A 16,565-nucleotide genomic window follows, 5' to 3' on the forward strand; every position below is an offset into this window, starting at 1 on the left:
TCTTCTCTTCTCATGAGGTGGCCAAAGTACTGGAGCCTCAACTTCACAATCTGCCCTTCCAGTGAGCACTCAGGGCTGATTTCCTTAAGAATGGATAGGTTTGATCTTTTTGCAGTCCATGGGACCCTCAAGAGTCTCCTCCAGCACCATAATTCAAAAGCATCAATTCTTCGGCGATCAGCCTTCTTGATGTCCAGCTCATGTCCCCCACAAAAAAAGCCCACCCTAAGATTCCTTCTCCTTTCGCTCTCCAATTTTACAAAGGCAAACTCCTATTATGCAAAAAATGGCTTAATAAAAAATTGTGGTGTTGCCCTCATTGTGAATAAGTGAGGTTCATAGACACAGAATGAAAGAGTTGGAGGGGGCTAAGTGGGTCATCTAGCCGAACCCCCTGCGATGCAGGAATCTTTTTGACGAGGTGGGGCTCGAACCCACAACCCCGAGAGTCTCATGCTCTACCAACTGAGTTATCCCAGGACTCAGATCAAATTCAGCCGGTAGGATTGCAATGAATCGGGAGCAAAGCTTTTGTATGAATATATTACCTCAAGTTATTCTGATGCTCCCAAATGCACTGGTACAAATAAATTTTCAGATTGAACAAGTGGTATAATTACTGTTGTTGTTGTTCTCCAGGAAAGTTGGATGACTTGCAGCAAAATATAAAAACATAATAAGACATTGTAGCACCCTGCTTGTGGTTAACGCTTAGCTGGAATGAAATATTCAACGCAGCAATAGAGAAATTAAAATAATAATTTATTTGTCAGACAAATAAATGAGAGGCACAGTGGTATATGGTTACCAAGCTCTGGCCTGGCCTCCTGCCATTATGGCCAGCACTTATATTTCCTTAATCCAGCCCCCTTTGCTCCTCCTTTGGCTGCATCTGTCCAACCAGCCTGGTTGGATTTCCTATTGGCTGATTGCTATAACTAATCACAAAAAGATACACCCATTTCCTTCTATCCTTATAAGGGAGACAAAGAGCTATATATAAATGACAAATAAGTAATAATATATCTTACATGTGTCTCAACAAGGAATATTAATTACCAGCTCACCTCTTGCCCTCTTCGCCCTATTGCCTTCTAAAACAAATGGTTAATCTTAAATTTTTATCTTAAACATATGTCAAGGATCTTGAGTTTCACATCAACATTGAAAGATCTCCTTCATTTTGAAGGTTTCTAAACAAATGTCTGACAACTATATATCAGGAGCGCCCAGATAGCGTCTTCTTGTCTGGCAGGGGGGGGCTACGCTGGTGACTGACTTAATTTCAGGATAAATACAACTCTTACAACTATATGAAATAAGAATCTAGCATTTCTTAAATCCTTTGCATAATTACATTTAAGCCAATATATTTAAGCTAATATATTTCATACATTATCATAGGTAACCTTTTAAAAGAATAAAGCTTCTCAAAATAGAAAGGAAGGAACTCAGTAAAAAACAGGTTTTAAAAGAAACCTCTTCAGTTCACCCCCCCTTTTCACCCTCCTTTCCAGCCTCAAAATAAAATAGGAAGAAGCTTCTTCTTCCCCAGCCAAGCCAGTTGCCTTTCCCAACATTTATTGCTCTTTTTAACTCTCTCTGTTTAAGAAAGAAACTGCTTTTAGAAGATTTCCTAAAAATGCTCTCTTTTTCTGTCAGCTAGATGTTTTTTTTCCCATTTGCCTCTGGCCTTAGAAAATACAGCTCAAGGTTTAAGAGAGGCCCATAGTATCATTTTACTGTTTACCCACTCTTAATTATGTAGGGTCTGTGTAACCTTGGTCTTCAGCCTGTAATTCCAGCTTTTACGACTTTGAGAATTGTTTTCTGCTATAAATCAAGGGGGGCCCCTTGTCTTAGGAGAATGGCCAAGGTTTTCTAAGCAGCTGGTCTCCTGCCTGGCATGAAACATTTGTGAATTTAAGCCCATTTTAGACTTTATGAACCTGATCAAAATATAAGTCAATATAGACCTTGATTAAAAATGCAGTCTATATTCAGATGCCACATTCCCCCCTTTCAAGCTCAAGGACCTTGCTTCACACCAAGGTCCTTGATAGCTTGATCTTATGCCACATTCCTGAGGTAAGGCTCTGTATAGGGCCATGATATGAGGTAAAGTTTCATTTGAAACCATCTTGCTAATTGTACTTCTAAAACATGAAATGATACATGGCATCATACATAAAACCATTACCACTACTGTCAAGAAAAACAAGCAAGACAATAGTATCCCTTTGAGTCCTGTGACATTAGGTAACCAATTGGTGAGCCATCCCATATCCCATCCTTCCCTGTGGCCAACACACGGATTGCCTCACCATTATCAGAAATGTTAAAGCAACAGGCATTCCCTGTCAAGTTCAAGACTCCACATAGACCTCCCTGCTTGGCAAGTACATAATCCATTCCCATTTTCAGCTGCAAAATGGGGCTCTACTTTCATCCAACTGTTGTGCAATAAGTCTCAAACTCTGGGCCGTTGCATTGGTTACAAGTTCCTCTACTGCTTGTAATTGAATTATTCTGTTTAGATTATAAATAGGATCCCGTGCCCCTTGTATGAGCTCACCAGGATTCCAGGAGGCAGGATCATAATAGGCTATAATGCGCTCTGGCGGCCAATCATCAGTACCGCTCCAACTTTGGGTACTTCCTCCTGCTATACGAGAAATATCAGCATTCCTTCGTGTTCGCTTAGCTGAACTAGTGGGCAAATCCACATTGGTGGTAATACCCATCCCAGGAAACAAGTCCCACTCCATTTGGAAGGGAGTTTCTTGTATGCCCATTCTCCACATATCCACCACAACCATCGGGTCTGAGGTTTTTGGTACGTGGAGTACAGAAGGCGAAAATATCAAAAGAGGTAGAGAGTTCACAGTGCAGTATGTTAGATTGCCTTTTTCTGTCACAGTTGTGTTCCATACCACTTTCCATGCATGAATAAAAGGAGGTGCACAGGGCAAGGTATTCCGAGTTCGATAGGTAGTACCGTGTGCCCAGGTATGACTATTCTTAATATAATCCCAAGTATAGTGACAATGAGAAGAGCCTATCATAGTAGAATCAGCTGCATCTGATGATTTATGTACACAGAATTCCCCTTGTACAGGTATAACTCGTAATGGTTTAGTTGAGTTCCATCCGGGGAAATTCTGTATTTCTGTTTGGTGTGGCATTTCGCTTACCATACCAATGGCATCTAATGGTATCGGTAATAAGGGCATACCTCCCTCTGAATCATCTGGCCCAAGAGAGCAAACAAGGCAATTGGTCCTATTTGCAACATTGGCTACCATTTCAGCTAAACCTACCCACATATTGTGGTCATGGCTGAATCCATATTTAGCAAATTTGGTCAGATTCAAGGACCCTTCCCCTTCCCAAGGGATCAGGATTAATAATAAAATCATGTTGATGTCTAGCATATGCATTCCTTCCACAAAAGATTACCTTATTGTGATAGCATAAAACTATTAGTCCCAATATAATTCCCCCAGTGACAGAAATGGGGAACCACCAAAACCAAAACATATATCCCAAGGATCCCCAATGTGTAATATCTCTGATAATTGTTCCACAAGGGGGCAGTCAATCAATTGTATAAGAGAATCTTCCCTTTCACAATCGCTGGTTCAGATGCTCCTCAAGCTTCAGGCGTGCGCAGGTCAGCCAGCTTCCAGATTGTGGCTGCAGCAGGCCGGTCGTCTAATGTTGCCCGTGACCTAGCCCGTTCCCCGTAGGGCTAGATACAGGGGTTTTTGGAGAGAGTCAGTTTTAAAGGATTAAAGGGGTCACCTTTGCACGTCCAACTGCCTTCGGACTTCTTCAAACGGGAGTGATGAATCCAGGGGGTCACCTCAGCTACCTTCACCGCTGTTGGAGTAGAGAGCAAGACGGTGTAAGGTCCACGCCACTTAGGTGCAAGTGGATCACGTTTCCACTCTTTCACCCATATGCTATGCCAGCCTGGAGCTGATGAATCTGCTCAGCAATGCTGCACGGCGTGTGCTTGAGGGCCCACCTGTTAAGATAAAAAAACAAACAAACACGGGAGAGAGACAAAAACACGGGAGAGAGATTGCACTTGTCCCTGTGTCACATGGTCTCCTATTTGTTTGAGGTCAGTTGGAATATCCTGAACAAAGGAGGGCGGCCTCCCATACAGGAGCTCAAAAGGTGACAACTTAAGTCTTTTTGTGGGTAACACATCTACCCTCCTGAGACTTTAGACATATTAGTGGGCTTCTGGCATGCCCTGCAGATACCTTGCACAAGCGTCTGGCGGTAGGTGGTAAGCCTGGCCAGGTGAATCGCATTGTTTGGATCCCAATTAGGATCTTCCAAGGGAAAGTTGTCCTGGAGATGACGGTCAATATTATAAATATTTCCCACTCTGGCCTGCTCACGCAAATATATCTGTGCCTTTTCAATTATGTCTCTCCTTTCCTCAGTGGTGAAGAGAGTATTCAGGAGCTGGCGACAATCTGTCCAAGTAGGACTATGAGTATTTACTATTGAGGTCACGAAGTCCATCATAGTCTGAGGTTTTTCTGCGAAAGATGGGGCGTTTTCCAATTCATCAGACTGTAGTTGTGAATGGAATACATTGCAGGGTCGAAGTTCGAGGTGGCCGTGGTCCAGGTTGCCCATTAACCAGCACAGGCTCCTCAAGTGCATCAAATACTCTTCTAAGAGGGGCTACTACGTGACCTTTTTCTTCACTTTGCTCTAGGGGCCTCAAATCATAGGGGATGGTATTTGTCCCAAGGCGTTCTTTTAGCAGCTTAATACGCCTGGCTGTATTGCTTGCTGACCGATTAAGGTCTCCCTGTAACTTCTGTAATAATTCTCTAGGACTTGGATGTACAGGGGTTTGGGGTAGGCAATCAGTTGTTCCACTAAAAGAGACTGTAGATGGAGTTCTACTGGGACTCACAGATGGAATAACCACTTCTGCTTGGGCTTCATTATAGGACTCCAATGCCTCCTGAAGATATTTATCATAATCTATCAAGGAGTCAAGTTCTGTGTCTCTACCCCCATTATTCGTTCAACTTTCTTGCCTTGGGGTTACAACTGGTGGAGGGTTTGAATTAGGCTCCCTTCGATGTGGAGCATAGAGTGGAGGTGGAAACACCTCTTCCTCTGGTCCCTCAAAAATGGGTTTGAGTTTATTTGGCAAGATTCCTTTCCTAGCTTCGGCTTTTACAGCCAATAATTTGCATCGTTGGACTTTGCATTCCCTTATCCATGGAGGATTTTTATTTAATGTGCTCAGCCAGGAATCTATATATGAAAATTGTTCTGGGCACCCTCCAGTTTCTTTGGTGATGTTAGACCAAAGTTTGCTTACTAAATTTATATCAAAGGTTCCCTGAGATGGCCATTCAGTATTTTGTTTTGGCCATTCTAGTTCACATAACGTTCTCAAGCGCTCTGGCGTCATTTTGACTCCATATGCCCCTGAGAAGGCTTTCTTAAAATTATTTAACATACATTCAAGAGGTGTATTTCCCCCCTTTGAACCCCCAACTCCCATTGTATGGCCCTGTGAAGTATCCACTCAGTCACTCACACACACACCTTACTGGGAAACGAAGTAGTACTCACTCCACACTTAGGTCAGTTACACATTGTACTTTCTCACACATGCAATGTGCTAGATACTTCAACCACACTCTACCTCCCAATCTTCCCTTTTCCCTACACCAGATCACCATCTGATGTACCCGGCCACCTAGCGTACTCAGTTCCCCTTTACTGAGACGCAGAAGTTTGATCAGGACTTCTCTTCCTCCCAATTAATTGGAGGGCCAAAACCCTTTAGTGCACTTACCCTTAGCTGGTTCCGTTTCCCCCCGGTCCGTCGCCGTCGGTGGGCAGGGTATCAGACAGACGAGACTGCTGCGTTCCCCTGGAAAAAATTTTTCCATTGCGCGCTGGGTAGGCAGTGTGGTCCTCTGTCTTGTACCCCGTCCAGTAAGGCGAAGGGGCTGCGTTCCAGCAGACCACTGATCCGAGTCACGGCACCATAAAATGTAGCACCCTGCTTGTGGTTAACGCTTAGCTGGAATGAAATATTCAACGCAGCAATAGAGAAATTAAAATAATAATTTATTTGTCAGACAAATAAATGAGAGGCACAGTGGTATATGGTTACCAAGCTCTGGCCTGGCCTCCTGCCATTATGGCCAGCACTTATATTTCCTTAATCCAGCCCCCTTTGCTCCTCCTTTGGCTGCATCTGTCCAACCAGCCTGGTTGGATTTCCTATTGGCTGATTGCTATAACTAATCACAAAAAGATACACCCATTTCCTTCTATCCTTATAAGGGAGACAAAGAGCTATATATAAATGACAAATAAGTAATAATATATCTTACATGTGTCTCAACAAGGAATATTAATTACCAGCTCACCTCTTGCCCTCTTCGCCCTATTGCCTTCTAAAACAAATGGTTAATCTTAAATTTTTATCTTAAACATATGTCAAGGATCTTGAGTTTCACATCAACATTGAAAGATCTCCTTCATTTTGAAGGTTTCTAAACAAATGTCTGACAACTATATATCAGGAGCGCCCAGATAGCGTCTTCTTGTCTGGCAGGGGGGGGCTACGCTGGTGACTGACTTAATTTCAGGATAAATACAACTCTTACAACTATATGAAATAAGAATCTAGCATTTCTTAAATCCTTTGCATAATTACATTTAAGCCAATATATTTAAGCTAATATATTTCATACATTATCATAGGTAACCTTTTAAAAGAATAAAGCTTCTCAAAATAGAAAGGAAGGAACTCAGTAAAAAACAGGTTTTAAAAGAAACCTCTTCAGTTCACCCCCCCTTTTCACCCTCCTTTCCAGCCTCAAAATAAAATAGGAAGAAGCTTCTTCTTCCCCAGCCAAGCCAGTTGCCTTTCCCAACATTTATTGCTCTTTTTAACTCTCTCTGTTTAAGAAAGAAACTGCTTTTAGAAGATTTCCTAAAAATGCTCTCTTTTTCTGTCAGCTAGATGTTTTTTTTCCCATTTGCCTCTGGCCTTAGAAAATACAGCTCAAGGTTTAAGAGAGGCCCATAGTATCATTTTACTGTTTACCCACTCTTAATTATGTAGGGTCTGTGTAACCTTGGTCTTCAGCCTGTAATTCCAGCTTTTACGACTTTGAGAATTGTTTTCTGCTATAAATCAAGGGGGGCCCCTTGTCTTAGGAGAATGGCCAAGGTTTTCTAAGCAGCTGGTCTCCTGCCTGGCATGAAACATTTGTGAATTTAAGCCCATTTTAGACTTTATGAACCTGATCAAAATATAAGTCAATATAGACCTTGATTAAAAATGCAGTCTATATTCAGATGCCACAACATCAGACATTAAAAATGTCCTGATTCTGCTTCTTTGACAGAAGCCGACAAATTTAGGACAGATGCTCTATATCACGGGTGTCAAACACAAGGCCCGCAGGCTGAATCCGGCCCGCCAGACCTCGTCATGTGGCCCGTGTAGCCGCCGCCGGCCTTCACCTTTTATTCTTGCTTTTTTTTCTCGCTACTGCCTCTCTTTTGAACGCTGCCCATGTGATTTTTAATACCGGCTCGCCAGTCTCCGCCCACGGGGCCTCCTCGGACCAATGTGCGTCGGGGGGTGGGGCTGGGAGCGCCTGGGGCTCCGGGGCCGTGGCTCCGCTCCGGCAGTAGGAGAGAGGGGAGCGGAGGTGACGGAGCTGCTCCCCGGGACTTCCTTCCGCTTGCGCCGAGCTCCTCGTCCAGCAGCTCCGGAGTCCTGCTGTAGCTCGGAGGGAATTGAAACGCGGGTGGGTGGGAAAGGGGTTGCAGGAGGACCGACCCCGGGGTCAGTGCGCGATCCAGCCCCTGTTTGCTTACTATGGGGTGGGTGGGAAAAGGGTAGGAGAGGGATGGCTGCGCCCTCAGAGCATTTCTGGCCCTGCGGGAGGAGCCTTGGAGCGGCCGGTGGATGGACGTGTGGCGGAACGTGGGAGAGGCTGAGAGGGGACTTCTACCATGGATGCTTCAGTGGAGATTGCTGCATCGCAGGGGGTTGGACTAAAGGACCTTTGGGGGTCCCGTCTGACTACAATTCTGTGGTTCTCGCTGAGGAAGTGCGGCAGGGTCGGGAGGAGGGCGCGGTGCCCGAGAGAGAGGGGAGGGAAAGAAAGAGAGAGAGAGAGAGAGAGAGAGAAGGAAGGAAGGAAGGAAGGAAGGAAGGAAGGAAGGAAGGAAGGAAGGAAGGGCCTTCAATCACTTTAAGGGGGGGACGTCTGGAGGAGCCAGGAAGTGAGAGCTCACCCTAAAGAGCAGTGCACAGGCGATAGTGGTGATGGGTCTTGCTTGCCTTTTTACAAGCTTGGACGTGAGGGGTTTTTGCAGGTGGGTTGACACCAAAATATGAGGCAGAGCAGGTTGGCGTGGAAAGGAACAGAGACTTTAAAGCAGGTGATCTGGAGAAGAGAGCTGTGTGTCTAGTGAGGGGTTGGGGGGGTGAAGGATCCAAGGCAAGTTCAGGGTTGCCACTCCTTCTTTCCCTCCCCCTTGGCAAGAGGTGTAAGCAGAAATCCAGCAATCGAAGGAATAGGGAGAATGGCACCCTGCTGGATTTCGTGCTGTTAAAAGGGTGCAGAGCAGGTGCCAAGGAAAAGGTGGCAACCTTTGGGAAGTGGACTGGGGGGAGCGCAGGAAAAAAGAGATGGTTGGGGAGGAAGGGTGCCTGTGGGAGTAGAATCGAGGACTGCTCACTCGCTCTTTTAAAAACCGGGATTGGGGGGCAAAATCTATGGGACGAAGAGAAGTTATGAGGGGCTGGTAGAGAATTGCACCTGAGGTTGGATTCTGGGGGCGGGGGGTATGGAGAAACCAGAGCAAAAAAACTGGGAGAAGATGGTGTGGGGGGTGCTGTGTGGGTTGCACAGAGAGATAATTGGGAGTGTTGGTGGGGGGAATTGAAGGGAGCTCAGGGGAGAGGCTGAATGGCAGCAAAGTGATGTAGGCAGAGTGTGAGTGAATGAGACATTAACAAAGCAAGGAGGGTCTTGTATTTGTGGAGGAGTAAAACGGCTGACGAATGTGTGTGAAAAGCCGAATGCCCTGGGAGGAATGGAGACAAAGAAAAGCTGAGCCTCTGTTAACGAAACGCAGCAAATTAGCAACAGTTAAAATCGTGGTTGTGTAACTATTGTCCCTAAAATATCACAAAACACGTTCAAACAATCAAGCTGTGCGATCAAGTTATTAAAGTGACTTCATCTCAAGCATCAAAGTTTGTTTTCTCTCCCACCCACCCACCCAAAATGGCCCTATCACCAGCTAATTTGTCCAGAAATAAATCAGTGGCCACAGTTATTCCAATCAGGTAGTGAGACACAGATCATGAAAGGCACAAATTCTGTTCCTTATAGCCTCCATCATCCTATGTCCATCTTCAAACTAGAGGTGGAATCATCTTACGCAGGATATTTTAGAGTTCCACACCTACTCGTGAGGAGATTTCACCCCTCCCATACCCAAGAATCTCCTGATTATCTCCTGATGGTCTCTGCTGACTCTCCAGAGAGCAGGAGGCGTGTCCTGCTATCTACTTATTCTGCCCAGCACCACATCTGAGTGTGTGTGAGTGAGAGAGAGTCAGTCAGTCAGTCAGTGTATCGGAGAGAGAGTGAGTGTTAGAGATCGTGTCTAGAGATAAGGTTGCTGCTAAGAGCAGCTGCAGACTCTCAGTGTAGCATTGATTTATGCTTAGAATATTCAGCTCTGTATATAGTTTTGTATCATAGTTGTAGTTACAGAATAAAAGGAAGATATCTTACAGAGCTGCTCTCCGAGTGGTTTATACTCTGCAAGACTCTGCAAAACTCTGCTGCGCAACGACTGTATTATTGAGACAGTGAATCCGGTGCTCTCAGCTCTAAGCTGTGAGTCCACAGCACTGTGACCTGTTCCTGTGAGAAAGGAGGTCTCTGGCGGTGCTACCCAGCTCGCCTAGCCCAGTTGGGGTTGAGGTGCATGAGTCCAGTTGGTGCACTGGCTCAAGGGCGATGCTGACAACTCGTGTCCTCATATCACTAAATGTTTAATTGAATATGGAGTTTCTATCAGTATGTATTTCTGAGAATGGGGGAAATGTCTACTCATTTCTCTCTTCTCCCCTCCTGAGAAATTTGCAGTTGGAAACATACAGAATTATTTTGTGTGCATAAGCCAATGTGTGCCTCTCATGTAATGTGTCTATAGCCAGTTTTTCTCATCTGTGCATTTTGTTGCTATAAACAGGCATGGTGCTGTTTTAATTCTGTGCATTATTGTTTCTTTTAGGGTCCAGTGAGGACCTGGATAGCTGAGTTGGTTAGAGGGGTAGTGCTGATAACACCAAGGTTGCAGCTTCTATCCCAAAGCTCAACAACTTTGGGGTAAAATTGTGAAAAAAGAAAAAAGCTAAACAACTTCAATCCTTAAAAAAGGTCAACAACTTTGGTCGGCCCTCACGCATGTTCACTTCATCAAATCTGGCCCTCTTTGAAAAAAGTTTGGGCACCCCTGCTCTATATCAACTCAATGACAGGGAACCAGGCAGCGGGCCTTCTTGGTAGTGGCACCCACTCTGGAATGCTCTCCCGTCAGATGTCCAGGAAATAAGCATCTATCTGACTTTTATAAGACATCTGAAGGCAGCCCTGTATGGAGAAGCTTTCATTGGAGCTGTTTCATTGGTTTTTAAAAAATATTCTGTTGGGAGCTGCCCTAGTGGCTGGGGAAACCCAGCCAGATGAGCAGGTATAAATAATGTTGTTGTAATAGTAATATTATTATGCTTAATTGATAGCAGTTCCCGGAAGCCGCCGGAGGGGAGAGATGCTCTTGGGCTCCAATCCTATGCTGTAGCTTCACAGAAAAAGCTCCCTTTCTTTTACAGAGAATTTCCAGCATTCGCTGCTGATGTTGCTTGATTTCTAAACTGCTTGATTTTCAGGAGTTGTTATCTCTAGTTTTGGAGCTGAAACCAATTTGGGGCTTTTCTCCTTCTGGGGGTTTCCCCCTTTGCGCTCCATTCCAGCTGCTTCAGTTTAACACCGGAGCTGTAATTGAGCTAAAATCACTGTGTGTGTGTTTGTGTGCTTTCCTTCCAGCACCATTTAACCTTAAAAAAAAAAAAAGATGCCCAGGTGCAGCAAATTGCCACAGCCATTCCGGGAGCACCTTTGGAGCCTTGGGAACGTGATGTCCTGAAGGGAGTATTAGCTTCAGGAGCCCCGTCCATGCTTAGATCTTATAAAAAGGCTTGGGTGGACTTTATGGAGTTTCAAGGCAAATTTGTAAATATAATAATAATAATAATAATAATAATAATAATAGTAAAAAAAAAAGCTAGCCTTGACATACCTCAAGGCCAATTAAAAAATCCTAGGCTTGACACACCTCCTACCAAGGCTGAAGCTCTGCAATACTTGGTACATTGGAGGGTGCTGGGTCGTGCAGCAAAGACTCTTAAACATCCAGTAGGCGGCAATCTCCTTTTTCTGTAAGGTTGTTTAATCCAGAGACCCTGGTGTAGCCTTCTTAGTGTGAAGGGCACTGTAGGGCTGGCACAGGCTGCAGCCTCCTAAAAGTGATGGTAGAAGGCCCTTAACTTATGACATTCTATGCCAATTCCTAAATAAATAAATAAATAATAAAATAAAAATAAAAATTAAGAAGTATCTGTTGGTCCGAGGACAAGGTCCAGCTATTTACAGCTGCATACTCCATTGCCTTTGGCGCTATGCGCAGTGGCGAAGTAGTTTGTAAGGGCCAACCAGATTCTGCTGCCCGGGGTAGTTTGAGAGACCTGACCTTGTTCAGATCCAATTTAGTCCTGCATGTCCAATGTTCCAAAACCGATCAGCAGTAAAGGACACTAAACATTTCATGTACGTGATACCAACATCTCAGGTCCATTCCTCAAACATTGGGATGGCTCCGGCTTTGCATGGCATCAGTCCACGCGCGTTATGCGAAGGGCGATTGCTGCCTGCGGTTTACCCTCAGCTGAATTCGCGGTTAACTCCTTTAGGATTGGGGCCGCCACCACAGCAGTGCATTTGGGACTCTCAGCTGAAAGGATGAAGGACTTGGGGGCAGTGGAAGTCTGATGCATTTAAGGGATATATTCGTAAGACCGTGTGACTGATCACAGTATACCTGACCTGGCTTTGTTACCTTCTTTTGCTTTCAGGTGACGTTGTGGTGCACATTTGGATCATAGGCCCTGCACCGTCCACTGGGATAGAAACCATGCCGTTAACGGGGACCTAGGGTGCAGGAGCTATGAGGGCGCGCATCTGGATAATCGGGCACAGCATTGTGCATTGGGCCAGGGTCCGCGCCATCAATTCCGGTCTCGGGCCGCACCTTAACTACATCAATATATCTTGGATCTCTCGGAGGGGAATGCGCTGGGCCGAAATGTTGCCCGCAATTAGGGCCAGAGCGGCAGCGGAGGGCCCCCCAGATGCTTTAGTTATCCAGTTAGGCGAAAATGAGTTAGCTTACAGAAAGGCAGTCGACTTGATGTGGCATATCTTTAGTGACTTTGAGGAACTTAAGGCCTCTTACCCAAACGTCACTATTATTTTCTTTGGGCCTCGTTGATGGAGAGGCGGGTTTGGAGAGATTGCAGGTGCCCGATAGCCATAAATAGGGCTAGAAAAGCCTTGGATCGGGTGGTGGTGCGTAGAGTGGCAGCCCTGGGTGGGAGGGTCATTGACCACCCGGGGATATGTTTCAACTGTGAGGCCCTCTACCGGCTTGATGGCGTGCATCTTTCGGATGCGGTAAATGATATTTGGCTGATGGCGTGCATCTCTCGGATGCTGGAAATGATATTTGGCTGATGGATATAGCAAAGGGGATAAGGGATTGGTTTCAGGCAGGAGAGTATTGGCGGTGAGCGATTGCTCGTGTGGCGGTTAGGCATTGGTAAGGGGTTAAGAGGAGGGGGGGGAGGAACGCCATCACCACGCCTGGGGGGGCGTGACCCTGTCCGAAGCCTATGGAGGTGGGGGCCAAAAGCACGCCCCCCCAGCGGTGACGGGGAGCTCCTAGTTGACGTGCCTCAGCAGGAGACTCCCCCTCTATGGTGTTAACCCTTCCCGTGTCTCCAGCAAATGGGCTGGAGCCGGATAGGACCAATGCCTAAGCCAATGCCTCTCATTCCTGAATTCAATAAAGTTGTGGCCTAATTCGCCCATTTAACCTTAAATTATGGTGTCTTGTGTCTTTATTTATCCTGGTGTGGGGCGGGAACTCGCCACGCAATGCTGAGATTACTGCAGTGCAGGGGGTTGGACTCGATGACTCTCAGGATCCCCTTCCACCTCTACGTTTCTATGATTCTAACAGGGTGCGGGACTAGATGGGATTGATCAAACTACAGGGCTCTTCATGTGATCTGTGTGTGTGTGTGCATGCAGACGAACGTGTGTGTGTGTGTGAGAGAGAGAGAGAGAACCTTCAGGCAGAGGCCCCGTCTCTTATTTGCAACCAGGATGAATGAGCTGCAATACCCCCACACTTGACCCACCGCTTCCCTGCCTGCTCTGTCTCCACCCCCAACCCCAATTATGGGTATTGCATTGCATTGCATTGCACACAAACACCCCCCAAAGCACCCCAAGGCGCTTTGCACTCAGCGGATTCCTTGCAGGACAAGGACAGTGCAGGACGGCAGAGGGGGCGGGTCAGCTGTTCTGCTTAAGCCGCGCCCCCTTTCCAAGGCAGTATCGAACAGCCGCCCCTCCCCCAGCAGCTTCCACTCTCTGCCTTCAATCTTTAAGGCAACGAGCATCTGTTCCCTGTACTTGAAGCCCAGGTTCCCTCCCTCCTCTCCCCATTGGCTGGGTACTGCAAGGTTTTCCCCTGACAATTATCCCCCGGAAATATCCTGCCTCCCAGGAGGGGGCTCCCATTCCCGCCCCCGCTGTCCAGGGTCGCTGCTGCTGCCAGGATTTCGGGTGAGTGCAAAGCCAGCTGCGGTGAAGGAGGGAAGGGGCTTGGCAAGGGGTGGGGGGTCCAGGATGAGAAGCCCCGGGACGGGGAGAAGAAGAGAAGGGAGGAAAGGGAGCTGTTTCTCTTAATGGGGCCTTGAAGGTGGAGGGGTGTGTGTTCCGTTGTGGAAAGAGAGAAGCTTCTTCCTGCTTGGATCTGGGGCAATGGGAGTTGCAGGGAAGGAGGCGGGAAAGGGGAGAGGGTTGGGCATTGCAGACCAGCCTCGCCATAGTAGTAGTAGTAGTAATAATAATAATAATAATAATAATAATAATAAAATAAATAAATAAATAAATAAATAAATGCATGCATGCATGCATGCATGCATGCATGCATGCTATTTATACCCCGCCCCCATTGTGCGGCTTCCAACAAAATAAGAAACACCAAAAACATCCAAACATCCAAGTCTTCCGTTTTGTAGAGGAGATGGGGACATGGATTGCTGGATGGCAGAGGGAGAAAGAGGAAAAGATGGGGAGGAAAACAAAGGCAGGGGGGTCCTGGCAGGAAGAAGGAAGGGGTGAGGCCTTCTCCAAAGAGCTCTTTGTTCTTGAACTCCTTGCATAAAGTAGTGGGGGCAGGTTTGATGAGGCCCTAAGCTACTGGAGGTAATGGGGCCTTTTATATGTCCAGCTGTTCTTTATCAACAACAAATTGTTGCTGTTTTTTGTGTTGAATATAGGCTGTATGGTAATTTATGGACCTAATAGGTATTTAAAACCATTTGCACATAACAGAGTATGTATTTTCTCAAAGTAATTGTTGAACTGAAATACAATTACGAAGTATATTAATAGTGAAATAATTATTAAGCTCTAACTTAAAATGATTTTGTTATTCATAACAAACTTAATAATGCAAACACATTGGCATTTGGCAATAACAAAAGTTCCTTTAGAAACACAATTTACAAAGACTCCTGATCTAGTCTAGAAACTTGCTATAATAATAGGTGTAAATATATGATGCAAACTACTAATAATTATAAATAGCATTATTAATATGAAATTAAATGTTATAACCTGTACGATGCAATTGTAGTTAATACAATGCATTTTTTTATATAAGTATCAATATTACCATAATAGTCCACATTCTTCATTGGGACAGCAGACCTTTGTACCCTGTTACACTTAGTGAGTGTAAAAGACAGTATTTCTAGTAATATGTTGCATTTATAAATAATACCAATACTGTACACACCTGTACATTAAAATTATTTTACAGGACTAATTGTATTAATGCATCTACCCAGTACCCATTCAACTGTATAATTTTATCATGATTCATTGTGTACTGTGTATACAAACAGTACACAAACATGATCTAAATTACAATACTTTCCTTCTTGCCTTTGCCAAAGCAAAGTCACTCATGATATCATCAAATGATAAACTGCTTAGCTTGTCACTTTCTATGTACATGAGGCTGAAGTAACATAATTTATCTTGAGACATTGTTGTTCCAAATTCATTTTTTATCCTCTTCAGTCAAGAAACGGATCTTTACAAATGGCTTTGAGAGCACTGTCCAACTATCTCGTCCTCTGCATATAAGTTAAATACCGTATTTTTCGCCCTATAGGATGCACTTCTTCCCCTCCAAAAATGAAGGGGAAATGTGTGTGCGTCCTATGGGGCAAATGCAGGCTTTCGCGGAAGCCTGGAAAGCGAGGAGGGGTCGGTGTGCACCGACCCCTCTCGCTCTCCAGGCTTCAGGAGAGCCGCAGCGCCAGCCCCACAAGGTCGGGTGACAGCGGGCAGGCGGAACGCCGCCATCCCACTGTCTCCTAATGTGGTTTGGAGGCTGACGGCAGGGGGATGCGTGCTTCTCCCCGCCGCCAGCCCCGCAAGCTCCGGGGGCAGCTGGGAGGCGCAGCGCGTCTTCCCGCTGTCCCCAGACCACAAGCGCCGGGGGTGGAAAATAATTCCCCCCCCCTTTATTTCCCCCCAAAAAAACTTGGTGTGTCCTATGGGGCGAAAAATACGGTAGACAAGGAGAAAATATACAGCCTTGTCGTACTCCTTTCCCAATTTTTAGCCAATCAGTTGTTCCATATCCAGTTCTAACTGTTGCTTCTTGTCCCACATAGAGATTTCTCAGGAGACAGATGAGGTGGTCAGGCACTCCCATTTCTTTAAGAACTTGCCATAGTTTGCTGTGGTCCACACAGTCAAAGGCTTTTACGTAGTCAATGAAGCAGAAGTAGATGTTTTTCTGGAACTCTTTAGCTTTCTCCCTAATCCAGCGCATGTTTGCAATTTGGTCTCTGGTTCCTCTGCCCCTCCAAAATCCAGCTTGCACTTCTGGGTGTTCTCAGTCTACATACTCCTTAAGCCTGCCTTGTAGAATTTTAAGCATAACCTTGCTAGCGTGTGAAATGAGCGCAATTGTGCAGTACTTGGAGCATTCTTTGGCGCTGCCCTTCTTTGGCATTGCGTTCTAGACTGATCTTCTCTGATCCTCTGGCCACTGCTGAGTTTTCCAAACTTGCTGGCATATTGAGTGTAGCACCTTAA

At 45.6% G+C, this 16,565-nt stretch overlaps 2 protein-coding genes across 7 annotated transcripts in view; both read left to right on the top strand.

Annotated features, from left to right (window-relative positions):
- Nucleotides 1–16,565, top strand: part of LOC114589659 (uncharacterized) — a 121,248-nt gene that overhangs the window by 19,211 nt on the left and 85,472 nt on the right. The window lies entirely within an intron of this gene.
- Nucleotides 13,605–16,565, top strand: part of LOC114589836 (uncharacterized) — a 246,617-nt gene continuing 243,656 nt past the window's right edge. For 3 of the 4 annotated variants that reach the window (XM_077920702.1, XM_077920706.1, XM_077920716.1), the window contains exon 1: nucleotides 13,605–14,009. In XM_077920702.1, coding sequence (XP_077776828.1) covers nucleotides 13,620–14,009 — 390 coding nt within the window. In that variant the 5' untranslated portion in view covers nucleotides 13,605–13,619. The remainder of the gene's footprint in view (nucleotides 14,010–16,565) is intronic. The other variant, XM_077920733.1, reaches the window with a different exon arrangement.

This window comes from Podarcis muralis, chromosome 2 (assembly GCF_964188315.1).
Source record: "Podarcis muralis chromosome 2, rPodMur119.hap1.1, whole genome shotgun sequence".
NCBI lineage: Eukaryota > Metazoa > Chordata > Lepidosauria > Squamata > Lacertidae > Podarcis > Podarcis muralis.